The sequence below is a fragment of the Sinohyriopsis cumingii genome, chromosome 1, assembly GCF_028554795.1.
Source record: "Sinohyriopsis cumingii isolate HCF-2022 chromosome 1, ASM2855479v2, whole genome shotgun sequence".
Taxonomy (NCBI): domain Eukaryota; kingdom Metazoa; phylum Mollusca; class Bivalvia; order Unionida; family Unionidae; genus Sinohyriopsis; species Sinohyriopsis cumingii.
The window spans coordinates 6,977,943-6,992,243 of NC_142961.1; the positions used below are offsets into that span (position 1 = coordinate 6,977,943).

General features: G+C 36.0%; 1 protein-coding gene across 1 annotated transcript in view; it reads right to left on the bottom strand.

The window, feature by feature from the left end:
- The window catches only part of LOC149806371 (proteasome adapter and scaffold protein ECM29-like), a 177,637-nt gene that overhangs the window by 4,092 nt on the left and 159,244 nt on the right, over positions 1-14,301 (bottom strand). The window contains exon 48 of the mRNA XM_089952249.1: positions 6,228-6,325. Within this exon, the coding sequence (XP_089808375.1) occupies positions 6,228-6,325 (98 nt within the window). The remainder of the gene's footprint in view (positions 1-6,227; positions 6,326-14,301) is intronic.

Sequence of the window (14,301 nt, forward strand, 5' to 3'; positions counted from 1 at the left end):
CTTTGAGATAAAGCTGTGTAAATGCTTTTTGACAAAATTTACATAAGTCTGAAAGTCCTTTAAACTAGGTCACTTCTGTAAATATTTGGTCAAATTCTGTTTAGCACTTATCTCTGAGTTTATAAGCTTTTCTAATTTTAGTAACCACATATTTAAAAACAGATCAGCATCATTTGTACAAATTTAAAAGCTCTTCATGGCAGAGAGCTTTCTGTTAAGTCAATATGCTTTCTGTCGACAAGTCATTTATAAATTTTCTATTTTAATAATGGTAGCATTATTTGATGGTAAATCATCATTTTTTTTACAAACTCGAAAGTCCTCTGTGCCAAGATACATTCAATAAGATTCTGTCTGTGGCGGTTTGAGTCTAAGATTCAGCCAATGTGGGTATGTGAGAAAGCTTGCCAGTAGCTTCTCGTGGGTCGGTGGTTCTTTCCGGGGTTTTCCCGGGTTCTTCCTCCACCATTAATACTGGCCACCATGTATAGCCTATCTTGTGCTGAAAAATGGCATTAAACCCCACAACAACAACAAATCAGAAAGCTCTTTGTGCCAGGAAGTTGTCAAATTTGGTTTAGTAGAATTTGAAAAGTTGTTTAAGGGTTGTTATAATTTTAAACTGAATGATGGATTGATATCCATTAAACAAATCTGAAAGGCCTTAATGGCAAACTACTCTCATAAGATCATGTGCAAACTAGACAAGCAGGTTTTGAGAACTTCTAAGCAATAACTGTGAATGGACGATGGCCAATGCATATAACCATTTACCCATATAAGATTCTGGACATCTTTCAAGACAAACATGAGACAAACATTGTCAATATCCATGCCATACCTGTAGAATCTCAATATGGGAGGGAAATTATCACAGAATTTTCATGCTCTCATTCCTAGAGATCAAATGATCACCAAAATAACAGACTTATTTTTGGAGCAATGATTGTATGGTTATGTTCTTAAGAGGCATGCATGAGAAACCTTCAGATGAAATATATTAAATATCATTTTACAAATTACTGTGTACCTATTACACACAATCTACAACATAATATCACTAATTAAAAGTGAAATCAAAGTACAGTATGTTAGCATTTTGATGTACAGTAGAACTCTGATTATCCAGCACCTGATTAACCATCAGTCTCCATTAACCGTCAGGGCATTCTATGTCCAAAATATTAAAAACAGGTTCTTGTACATATGTAGATATTATGATTTTTTTGATGACCTAGTCTACTGTATAATACTTTTAATATTGTGTTATCCATTTATTCTCATATCCGGATAATCGAAGTTCTACTGTACATTGATAATCATGGAAGAAATCAAATCACATAGAAGTTACTAAATATACACAGAATATTTTTTGTCAAATCACCCAGTCAAAGTATCACAGGTATTGTACAGATTATAATTACATACATTTTCTTTTTCTATTTTATTGATGTCATTAAAATAATAATCTGTTGTTTTCTTAAGCATAGGAATACTTTATTTTGTAGTATTTTCTAGTTGCCACTGAACCAGTGTTTGGAAAAGTATCCGATGTAAAAAATTATTTGTCTCTAATCTACACATTAAAATAGATGTGAGTTCTAAGGATTTAATAAGATTGCTAAGTGATTAGAGTGTCTGCCTTGGATGTGGGAGGTTGCAGGTTCCAACCCTGACTGAGTCATTCCAAAGACATAAAAATGGCACAAGCAGCTACCTTGCTTTGCACTCAGCATTAAGAGGTTAGTATTAGGACTGGTTGGCCTAGTGTCAGGATAATATGACTGGGTGGGACATGATGCTACATGTATGCAGCATGATGCCCCAGTGCTAGACATCACTATAAACTGCGACTTAGATTGTAAAAGCAGTTTAAATTCCAAACATGTTCACACATGCAGAATTGGAATTAGAGCTCAGATACAAATTTTAGATAATGCTGAATGAGTCCTGTAAAGTGAGTCACGCTTTTTTGAATCCCTGTCATAGGATGACCACTGGGTCATATCTCCCAAAGCCATCCTACAATCAAAGATTTTGAGTTATCAGATAATCTAGGAGCAATACATATGCCATACAGATAAGAGGAAAAAAGAATACATGTATACATGCACACTCATATATACAATATGCACTCTTATTAGGTACATACTTTTAATAAACAAAGTCAAGAATACAAAGTCTATCCAGGTGACACAGACTTTTGTGATATCATCCTCTTTTCTTCCTCTTCTTTCCACCACCCAAATAAAAAATAAATAACCAACAGCAAGAACTTTAGTGGCACATTACATACCCACATTATGTTTAATTATCTCTTTTGTATACACACAGAATTTTTGTAATGAACCACTTTTGATCCTTAAGTTACAGTGACCTTGGCATTTGACCTAGACCAATAGACCCCTAATTGACAGGCTTCTTGCTTATCTCAAGTGCAAGCCATCCTAAAAGACTGCTTCATGTGAAGTAGAACTTGCTTCATGTATGTGAAGTAGAACTGTTATTATGTGGAAACCATTTTTACTCTTTCTGTCACAGCGAGCTTAACCTTTAGACCACAGAAAAAATAGGTTACTTCCTGACCCCTGGCACAACCATCCACATATGGCAGTGAACTCTAATTAGTGTGCAGAGAACAGTTATTCTGTAACTGTGACTTAGACCTCTGAACTTATGACTCCAAATTCAATAGGACTATTCCTTACCTAAGTGCAAGCCATTCACAAAGTTTGGTAACTTGATGGTGAAGAATGTAAGTTATTATGTGGAAACCAGTTACAGAGATCTTAAGCTTTTGACACTTAAATCATTACAGTTATTCCTTAACCAAAGTACAAGCCATCCACAAAGTTTGGTAGTTATAGCTGTTGGAGAACTATAGTTACTATGCAGAAATCTAATTGGTAACAGACTGATAAATGGATGGATGGATGGATGGATGGATGAGATCTTATGGCAAGATTTCTTACACAAGTTATACAGATTCATGATTGAGGTGGGTCTCAGTGAAGTTAGTTTTGCTGCATTAAACACTTTATTCCTGATATGACAACAATTTGGTCATGATGGGTTTACTGTTAAGAGTAATTGCCTGTACAAGTGCAAGTACAGACATTTCTGTAATCTGGCTTCTGCCTGCTTCCTGAAGTTGGGACACAACTAAATCAGCCTAAGAATAGGGGAAAATGCACCTTGTTGTGATTTTATTAATTAAAACATGGCATTATAGTCCCAATATTGCCGTTTATCATAAATTCCACCATTCTTCCAATCTGACTTAAGTTTGGAAGGAAGGAAATGACCTGTTAAAAGAGCTATCTGACATAAACCATTTAAATAATAAGATGTTAGGTTTAAACAACATTCAAATATTCAATTTAAATTTAAGAGGTGCCAACAATAATAATACAGTCAATGAAGTAACTCACAATTCCGTCCTTTTTCATGAGTGATCCAAAATTAGTAATGTGATACATTTGACAAATTCCGTTAGTTACCAAACAAATAACAACATTCTGCACGTGGCACACAAAATTGATTCAGATGGGAATTAAGAGAGACATTAAGTGGATCAGAGAAGAAAAAACGTGCATTAGATAAAAATAAGACTCAGATGATCAGCCGGTGTGCTGAAATACTTTGAAGGATGAAACTGGGCTGATCACAATCCAACATAGTAAGGTGTTGGCTTCTTATGTTTACAACAGTACTGTTATCAAATCTTGTGTTCCAAGGTGTTGGCTTCTTATGTTTACAACAGTGTTGTTATCAAATCTTGTGTTCCAAGGTGTTGGCTTCTTATGTTTACAACAGTGTCGTTATCAAATCTTGTGTTCCAAGGTGTTGGCTTCTTATGTTTACAACAGTGTTGTTATCAAATCTTGTGTTCCAAGGTGTTGACTTCTTATGTTTGCAACAGTGTTGTTATCAAATCTTGTGTTCCAAGGTGTTGGCTTCTTATGTTTACAACAGTGTTGTTATCAAATCTTGTGTTCCAAGGTGTTGGCTTCTTATGTTTATAACAGTGTTGTTATCAAATCTTGTGTTCCAAGGTGTTGGCTTCTTATGTTTACAACAGTGTTGTTATCAAATCTTGTGTTCCAAGGTGTTGGCTTCTTATGTTTATAACAGTGTTGTTATCAAATCTTGTGTTCCAAGGTGTTGGCTTCTTATGTTTACAACAGTGCTGTTATCAAATCTTGTGTTCCAAGGTGTTGGCTTCTTATGTTTACAACAGTGCTGTTATCAAATCTTGTGTTCCAAGGTGTTGACTTCTTATGTTTACAACAGTGTTGTTATCAAATCTTGTGTTCCAAGGTGTTGGCTTCTTATGTTTACAACAGTGCTGTTATCAAATCTTGTGTTCCAAGGTGTTGGCTTCTTATGTTTATAACAGTGCTGTTATCAAATCTTGTGTTCCAAGGTGTTGGCTTCTTATGTTTACAACAGTGCTGTTATCAAATCTTGTGTTCCAAGGTGTTGGCTTCTTATGTTTACAACAGTGCTGTTATCAAATCTTGTGTTCCAAGGTGTTGACTTCTTATGTTTACAACAGTGTTGTTATCAAATCTTGTGTTCCAAGGTGTTGGCTTCTTATGTTTACAACAGTGCTGTTATCAAATCTTGTGTTCCAAGGTGTTGGCTTCTTATGTTTACAACAGTACTGTTATCAAATCTTGTGTTCCAAGGTGTTGGCTTCTTATGTTTACAACAGTGCTGTTATCAAATCTCGTGTTCCAAGGTGTTGGCTTCTTATGTTTACAACAGTGCTGTTATCAAATCTTGTGTTCCAAGGTGTTGGCTTCTTATGTTTACAACAGTACTGTTATCAAATCTTGTGTTCCAAGGTGTTGGCTTCTTATGTTTACAACAGTGCTGTTATCAAATCTTGTGTTCCAAGGTGTTGGCTTCTTATGTTTACAACAGTACTGTTATCAAATCTTGTGTTCCAAGGTGTTGGCTTCTTATGTTTATAACAGTGTTGTTATCAAATCTTGTGTTCCAAGGTGTTGACTTCTTATGTTTACAACAGTGCTGTTATCAAATCTTGTGTTCCAAGGTGTTGGCTTCTTATGTTTATAACAGTGTTGTTATCAAATCTTGTGTTCCAAGGTGTTGGCTTCTTATGTTTATAACAGTGTTGTTATCAAATCTTGTGTTCCAAGGTGTTGGCTTCTTATGTTTACAACAGTGTTGTTATCAAATCTTGTGTTCCAATTTTTAACTGAAATTGATTGACCCATGGATGTTGGCAGGGTTTATCAGATTGAGGGAGAAATTACATGGCTCATAATGTGAATAAAGATCGATATTATCTCATTCTAATGTTTAATGGAACCCAATGATGCTTAGGACCAGTATCTTTCAAGATTCAGTATTATTCAGATGATTTGGCATATATGACTTTTTGCATGTAATGGTGGCATTGAGGTTTCAAAATAATGAACAAAATTTAAGGGATCCATATTGGTGTAAAACCATGAAGTGTAACTATATTTGGAGTGAAAACCATTTTAACACCCAAACTGAATTGCAATCTTTTCTTGGACCCTTCCTATACAACAACGGTCTTTGTGGTCACACTGTTTCGAAAGTTTGATTTGGACATGCTGGTGAACAACAAAATATCTGTATACTGTAGAACATTTTTAACTGCCTTAAAGTTTATTAATTTTTCTTTTCTCTTTTCTCTTTTCTTTACACTGTAAATCCCTTGCCATTTACACGTGGTTGAATTAATCACCCATCATCCAAAATCTGACTTTTCCTGTATGTCCTGATCTTCCATTGCATAATGTGAGGCAGATCATGTCTATGTAACTTGTTTGTTCTACTAATCAAACTGCACAGACCAAGATCTGCAAGCACATTATGTGATAACAAATCTGGGTCTGTGCAGTTTGATGTTGCAAGCATATACAGCATTTCAATGGTATAATGGACCTGCATATGCCTGATACTATTATTACTGAAAGTCAAGTGTAACTCTGAATATCTGGAATCTTGAGTAAGCTCTACACCTGTGGCTTCCAACCTTTTATGGGAATGACCCTAAAAAGTAGTTTTTCTGAGCTTCATGTCCTAAATTTCCACATTTTAATAACGTTTGCCACAACAACAAAAAAAATCCAGGCAACCATCGAAAACGTCCTCTTCACCCTGATTTGGGTCATGACCTTGGAATTGGGAATCATTGTTCTACACAGTTTAATTAGTCTACTTACCTAAACAAGGAATGGATGAAATTATTGACTTCTGTAATATCATTTTAGCTGAAGATATCCTTTCATCTACAGCTTTTCTGCTTTTTAGTAAATACAACCTGAAAACAAAAATTAATACAGTCAAACCAGCTGCTGTGGTGTCATTGTGTATCATTAACATGAATATACATGTTCAGGCCTCATAAATTAATTGATACACAACGGGTTCCATTAACCTGAACGTACTTGAGCTTATTCACAAACCATTACAAAGCTGCCATTGCTGATACATGTACACTTTACTTAATGACATTATGAAATGTTATACATCAAAAAGGAAATCATCAAGTTCGCTCATCCATTAAGGTGATCTCCTGGGTAAAACATTCACAAGTCTGTTGTTTCAAGTCTGTGCTTGTGTGAAAACTGTCATTTACTTCATCGTATGAATAATTCCATAAAGTTATTTTGATGTTTTTAGTATGACATTGTAATACCATGCAAACTTATCAGCATCTGTGATTTCTCTGCAATTTTTCAGTGACTTTCTCCCTTTTCTTGTGCTGTATTACTCAATCAAAGATTATACAAGGTGATTATCACAAGAAAAATATAGATAGAATTTTGATGGAGGTTCCAAAGAACACTAATTATTTTATCTCATAAATCTGCTACAATGAATTTTACTGAACATATGTTAAAAACTTGAACACAAAAAGATGGCTAATACTCCAATCAATTCTTGTGGTAAAAAAAGCCACCATAAGTATGGCTCATCCCCCAACCAAGCAACTACAGCTGTTACAAACATAAAGATTAACATAATCTGTAATTGCATGACTAGTGACCTTGACCTTTCACCTATCATTCACAGACCTTTGGCATGACTTAATTTCCCCATGAAACAACCCATCTTGATGATCTGTATTTGCCAATAAAAATGTGTACAGGAATAAATTAAATAAACATGCTGCCAAGGTGAAATAAGGTTTATGTGTTATTTGTCAGTACACTGTATGTTTTGGAATTATAATTATTATTTCAAAAGGAATTTCAGGGGCCCCGAGTGGCCGAGTGGTCTAAAGTGCTCTCTGTTAATGGAGCACTGCCATCTCACCTCTGTCTGCGTGGGTTTGAGTCTCGGATTCGGCCAATGTGGGTATGTGACAAAGCTTGCCAGTAGCTTCTTGTGGGTCAGAGGTTCTTTCTGGGGTTTTTCCTCCACCATTAATACTTGCCACCATATATAGCCTATCGTGTGCTGAAAAATGGCGTTAAACCCTACAACAACAACAAAAACAACAATAACAAAAGGAATTTCAACCATTTTTATGTAAATGTACCTCAAGTCCATACGATTATTCCATGTGTATTTTTGTACAAACCAAGTGGATTTCAATACAAGCATGTATGACTCCATGTCATGTCAGTCTCGGCTGTGTTTTGAAATGTCAAGAAGTCTAATATAGTATCATTATCAGTGGGTTTTTCTGTGAGGCAGATATACACATATGTTCAACAAACTTGCAAGGAAGTGAACTTGTGACTACTAATTCATCCAGCCTGGGTATGCAAATGAGTGTGAAAAAAGTACCAATGGTCACCAGCATGGTCAAAATCGGTCCCTCTTGACAGCAGTAATTAATGTTACTAATGCAAAATTCCACATATGTTCAACAGATACAAGAATGTTCCTGCCTTAAATATTATCACCTGTACGCTTTTTTACTAGTCCTGCAATGAAAGATGTCTACCCTGATATTTATGCTGTTTGGGTTGACCCAAACAACAAATATCAGGGTAGATATCTTACACTGTAGGTCAATTATATTACCTGCCCCCTGCCACTTAATCTTTTTCTACATATAACTATTTCCTGGTTTGTAAAAAGTTCATGTCAAGTTTATGATGTTGCCTCGATGGCATTTTTGGGATCTAACTGGTATACTCTGTTAAGGCCTCAATGGCACTTTTGGAATCTAATTGGTATACTCTGTTAAGGCCTCAATGGCACTTTTGGGATCTAATTGATATAATGTTAAGGCCTCAATGGCACATCTGGCATCTAATTGGTATACTCTGTTAAGGCCTCAATGGCACTTTTGGGATCTAATTGGTATACTTTGTTAAGGCCTCAATGGTACTTTTGGGATCTAATTGGTATACTCTGTTAAGGCCTCAACGGCACTTTTGGGTTCTAACTGGTATACTGTTAAGTCTCAATTCTGATTTTTTATTGTAGCTTGACATTACTAAATTAAAAAAGCGCACCTAATTTGAATGAAAAAGGTATAAAAGATGTTAACATTCCACCATTTCAAATTCTGTTATGGCTCTCTGAAAATGGCCTGGAAATTTAAGAAAAATCATCAGGAGGGGGAAACCAAAACTTCAATGAAAGAAACAAATTTCGAAAAAAGAAATGGACTTTATTTTTCGCTAAAAAAAGCCATGCAATTGAGATTAAAGTTTCAAGGAAAAGATATGTGTACGTTAAAAGTGATTGCATCCATGAAAAACAAGGTACAAAAAACTACATAATAATATTATTTAAAATAAAATAACCAGTGTCTATGATGTTTGTTCTGATTACTCCAAACAAACTACATAGACCAAAAACTGCTGGTGCATTATACATCTGTAGAACTGGGTGTGTGTGGTTAGACTTAACATATAAGTGAGTACATATGGTATATTACAACTTTTCCAAGCTAATAAATATGGTCTGCCTCGGCCCATAGTGTTTAAAACAAGTTACACTGAGGTAATTAAAGCCAGGATGATACAGAGTGATTTCCCATAAACAAATTCTTATCACAAATTTTGTCAACATGATTTGTGATATTGGAGATATAATACTCTTGTACAAAGCTTCAAAACTTAGGCCAGATACATATATACAAGTGATTGTGTAGTTGTTGTTGTTGTTGGGTTTAATGCCATTTTTCAGCACAAGATAGCTACACATGGCGGCCAGTATAAATGCTGGAGGAAGAACCCAGGAAAGAACCACCGACCCACAAGAAGCTACTGGCAAGCTTTCTCACCTACCCACATTGGCTGAACCCAAGACTCGAACCCACACAGAGGTGAGAAGGCAATGATCCATAATGGTGAGCGCTTTAGACCACTTGGCCACTTGGGGCCCCCAGTGATTGTGTAAACTATGGCATATCATTTTTTTCTGGAACACAACCAAAGTCCAATCACATATGTGTAAAAAATAAATACCAGTATGTTCAATGATTGATTCATTGATTGATTGTAGTTTTATGGTGCATCAGCTCTGTTAGGCAATTTAATGCCATTCAAAAGGTTATATGTAGGATTATTTAAAAGTGAAAAAAAGAAAAAACAAACAGTTAAAAGCAAAATGAGAGATTGGTAAAGGTAATATATAAAACTTCCCAGTCAATGGGGAATGTAAATAGTGTATGTTAATGAAGATTTAGATGGAAAAGTATTGAATATAAAAGATCGTATATACATTACATAAAAATGCTCAAGGTGATAGCATAAAAATTATAGTTTAGAATAAATGTTTACTTCTTTCAGGAATTCTATAATACAAGAGATGTTGATTGTATCAAAATGTTCCTTCATGTCATGCACGTTGTAGTATTGACTGTGCCTAGGTCGGAGGTCAAAACATTCTATCATAAAGTGCTTAACAGTGAATGGTTCATTGCAAGAAATGCACTCTGGTGGGTATTCGCCTTTTAGTATGTGTGAGTGGGTTATATAAGTATGACCAATTCTAATTCTTGCGATGACTACCCCCTCCCAACGGATGGTTCTGCATGAAGAAGTCCATTCTCCTAGGGTTGGCTTGACTGCTTGAAGTTTGTTTTCATGACATCATTCCATGATGCCTGCCACTTCTGATGTAAACATTCTTTGATACTAAATTTAAAACCAGTATGGTATTTTTAAATAAAAAAGTTTTAGGGATAGGGCAATTTCAGCAACACAATCTGCTTTTTCATTACCTTTAAAACCAATATGGCTGGGTAACTAACATTATACTATATTGTGGGAGGTACTCAGCTCAGTATATTTAATGAGAATATTGGTTAAAAATGGGTTTTCCAGTTTTCTGTTGTTTAGTGACTGAAGCACTGATAGTGAGTCTGAGAAGATGGTGCTGTTTCAACATATGGTCTGTTGCTCTGATTTCAGCTGAAAAAATTGGTGTACCACAACAACAGAAACATCTCCTGAGGCCCTGTCAACATTTTGAAAGAAGGTGTTAAACAGGGAGTAGTTTTTAAGTGTGATGTTATCCGTATCTTTCAAGAATGTTTCCTGAAGGCATAGTACTGCAGAATCATGTTCGTTTAAAAGCAGAAGGATATAACTGTAGCTGGCTTTTTAAGTCCTCAACAGTTCCATTGTATGATAGTGTTCTTTATAAGTTTAAAGTGGAGATTGTGGAGCTAGTTAGACCTTTCGCAAGAGGAATATGTGTGGTTATTTCTCTGGAGGGATTACGGGAGGGATTCTTTTGTTGGTAGGTCTGAAGCCACAATAAGCACATTGAGCAGTTTCTTCTGCATCCATGCTCTCAATGTCTCCAAACCTGTTAAAGAGTTTGATGGGGTCATCTGACCCCTTTTGCTGCCCATTTCTTTGAGATTTGTTTTTATTCCTTGGTGATTTCAGTGGTGAGGCATTATTAAAAGTTGTTTGAGTAGATGCCGTATTTTTCTGTGCTTTTTAATGGGGGATGTTAGAGCTTGATGGTGAATTGGGTGGATCTGTCTCAGTTTGAGCATCCTTTGTTGTTTTGGGATTGTTTTTCACTAGTGGAGAAGGCTGGGCCAGGGAGGGACGTTTTTGCATGTACAAGTTTTCTAGCCTCTGGATAGGGAATGTTAGAAGTGTGCTTTACCCTCTGTATTTCCTTCTCCTGTTTCAAGGTATCACAATCCTTGGAATTGGAGTGCTGCTCCTTTCCATAGCTGACACAATGCAGAGTTGCTCTACAACCAGATTCCTGATGAGAATGGTCTCTGCATTGGCCACATGTTTGGTTTTTTGAGCATCGTCTTCATGATGTCCATATTTCTGACACTGATAGTATCGAAGAGGGTTCAGTATGAAATTCTCAACCTTCACTTGCAAAAAGCCAACTTTGACCACTCTGGGTACTGTTGGTTTGTTGAAGGTGAGTACAGTGGTGTTGGTGTCTGGCAGATTGCTATTACATTTAATACATATTCAATGGACTGCAACGACACTTCATTTTCCATCCCTTCAATGATATCTGTGTTGCTAACTCCAGGCAAGTCAAGAAAGCAAATCACGCCTTTGGACGTATTGAGTGTTGTGCAATCGAATGCGGTCACTGGAATATTGAAGAAAGTTTTCATTTCTTTATATTTTCTGTTTGACCTCGTCACTCAAACTGAACAAGAAGACAGACCAATTTCAATTTCTGAACACTTTTTGGTGTGCCGATTGATTCCGTATTTGTCTTCACAATCACAAATGGAGACGATGCGGCAAGAGGTTTTGAAACATTTCTAGTTTGTATAACCATGAAGAATGGAAATTACTCCACACTACATGGTTCATCATCTGACTCAGATCTAGTTTTGGTGCATTTGTGTTAAATTTTCCATGTTGGTTTCTTTAAAACTCAGTACCCGTGCTCCCTGCCCACCATGAAGCTCAACAAGTGGATACTTTTCACATACCAGGGATACATAGATGTTATACTCATTCGGTAAAATTACCTCCTAATTAACCCGTTAAGCCACTGCCTTCTAGGAAGTCTTCTAAGACTTGGGAAAGGAAAAGCTAAAGGGATAGACTGTAGGGGCAATGGTGGTATCATGAGAGATTCAAAGAGAAAGATAAAGAAAGTGAGTGAGTAAATAAAGACTTTCTAGGGCTCAGTGTGACCAGCCGATTTGTCGAGACTGGGCCCATCCCAACCACCTGTCTAGAAGAAGTAGAGGTCAAAGTAGTGTATTGCATGGGAAGGCCTATGCTCAACTACCAGGATCCTTTCCTTCCCAAACATGGGCTGTAACCCATGGCAAACAGGTTGCCTCTACTTACTCGCCTCTTACGACATGTAGTGAGGACATGTTGGGCCAATTCTACAACCCCAGACCCGGAGGGGGTCCAGTATGTTCAAAAGGCAAAACCGCTTATGCAACTTATGACAGACATCCTAAAAACTGGAATCAAATGCATTATTTAAATAACATATTCAACCATGTAATTAGTGCACTTTATTTTAATATAAATAATCATATTTTGGTGGGCAGTTATGCAAATTGCCAGATGTGCCATGTATTATGGATATTGTAAAACCTGTATACTTACAACTAATTTTTGTATCTTTTGTTTTTATAATTTTTAGAAATTGTCCTTTTTGAATCGTTTTGATGTTCAATTTTTTAACTTTTCAGAAATGCCCACATTGTGATTACCAAAATTCTCAACAAATCCAAGAACTGAAAAATGGAAATATATGCTTTATCTCTCAACGGCTCTGATGAATGTGTGTGTTAGTCAGGGTCTTGGATAATTCTCAGATAAGGAAATGAATGAGCGAATTAATAAATCAATTATTTCTATTAGCCTGAGTAAAGACTTACTTGAACAGTGCCAATATTTGATTTTCATTTAATTAGAAGCTTTCTGCCGATGCTGATGTTCTTAAGCAAACCTACTTTTCAATATCAGTGACATAATTATATAATATTCAATAACAGCAACTTAACTTGAGTGACAGAATAATCAATAACAGTCACATAACTCAAGTGTTGAAATATTCTATAATAGTGACATAACTCAAGCAATGGATAATCCTATATTTTCTTCATTTAAAGGATAAATTGAGATCCTTTCATTACATTAAACATTACTTGAAGATGTTGTTTTATGCAAAAATTACTTTTACTGAAAGCACATGAATGCAATGTTTGCCCATATCAAATAAATGCCAGGACTACCAAGAATGTGTGTGATTTGGATTTTTAATGTAGCTTTAATAATTTTTCTGTCATATCGCTATGATGTCTGCAGTTTGGCAGTTTATAATGATGTCTAGCACTGCGGCATCATGCTGCTGACATGTAGCATGATGTTCCACACAGACACATTATCTTGACACCAGGCTGACCAGTCATAACACTAACCTCTTAATGCTGAGCACCAAGCAAAGCAGCTGGTGTTTAGTACCATTTTTGTATGTCTTTGGTATGATTCGGCCAGGGTTCAAACCCATGACGTCCTGCTTCTGAGGCAGACGCTCCAACCACTAGGCCACCGGAGTGGTCTAGGACCACTGAACCTGCCATATTTAATTATTATACACATCTGTACCCAGTAAGCCCATCCGTATTTGACTTTTTCAATATAATTGGTATAATTTACTAGTGTTTATCATTAAAAGATTTTAGTAGAAAACAGTTTGTATTTGTAGATTTCCTTGTTTCCATTTTGTCACATATTCATGTATTGGATTAAATAAATGGTAATGGATGCACTGCTTGTTTGCATGTTGCAACTGGAATTGCTACTTCTTTGCAGAAAGTGTCAACCCAATTATGGACAGGTAAACCTTCTTCAAAGACTTGTAAAGCTGTGTATAAAAAAAACACTGTTCCCTCAAATTTTCTTTTCTCCCCAAAAATGGCACAGCATTACAAGAAAATACTGAATCAAATAAACATCTTAAATGAAATAGTAAAGACTAATCCCTCGCAACAGGTTCTCATCTGAGTTCTCATTATCAAATGAACTTAAAGGTTGCAAAAACACCAAGCCAATTGTTGAAGCAAATCTATTTGCTTTTTACTTTAACCACTGTTCACAAAGATGTATCATCAAAATATTCCGATGATAACAGCATTAACACAGCGAATAAATAATATCATTATATATGTGATTCAAACAAGTGACCAGCCAATCCCACTCAACCTAATCAGCATTCTGTGACAATCTGTACAAGGCCATTAAAGTATGAAAATGCCAGCTAAACTGAAAGACAGTGGAATCACTCCTCTGTTTGTAAATGTTTTGTGTACATACTCTGACCAATAGACTTGACTGTAAACAAACACTACCAAGAAGAACC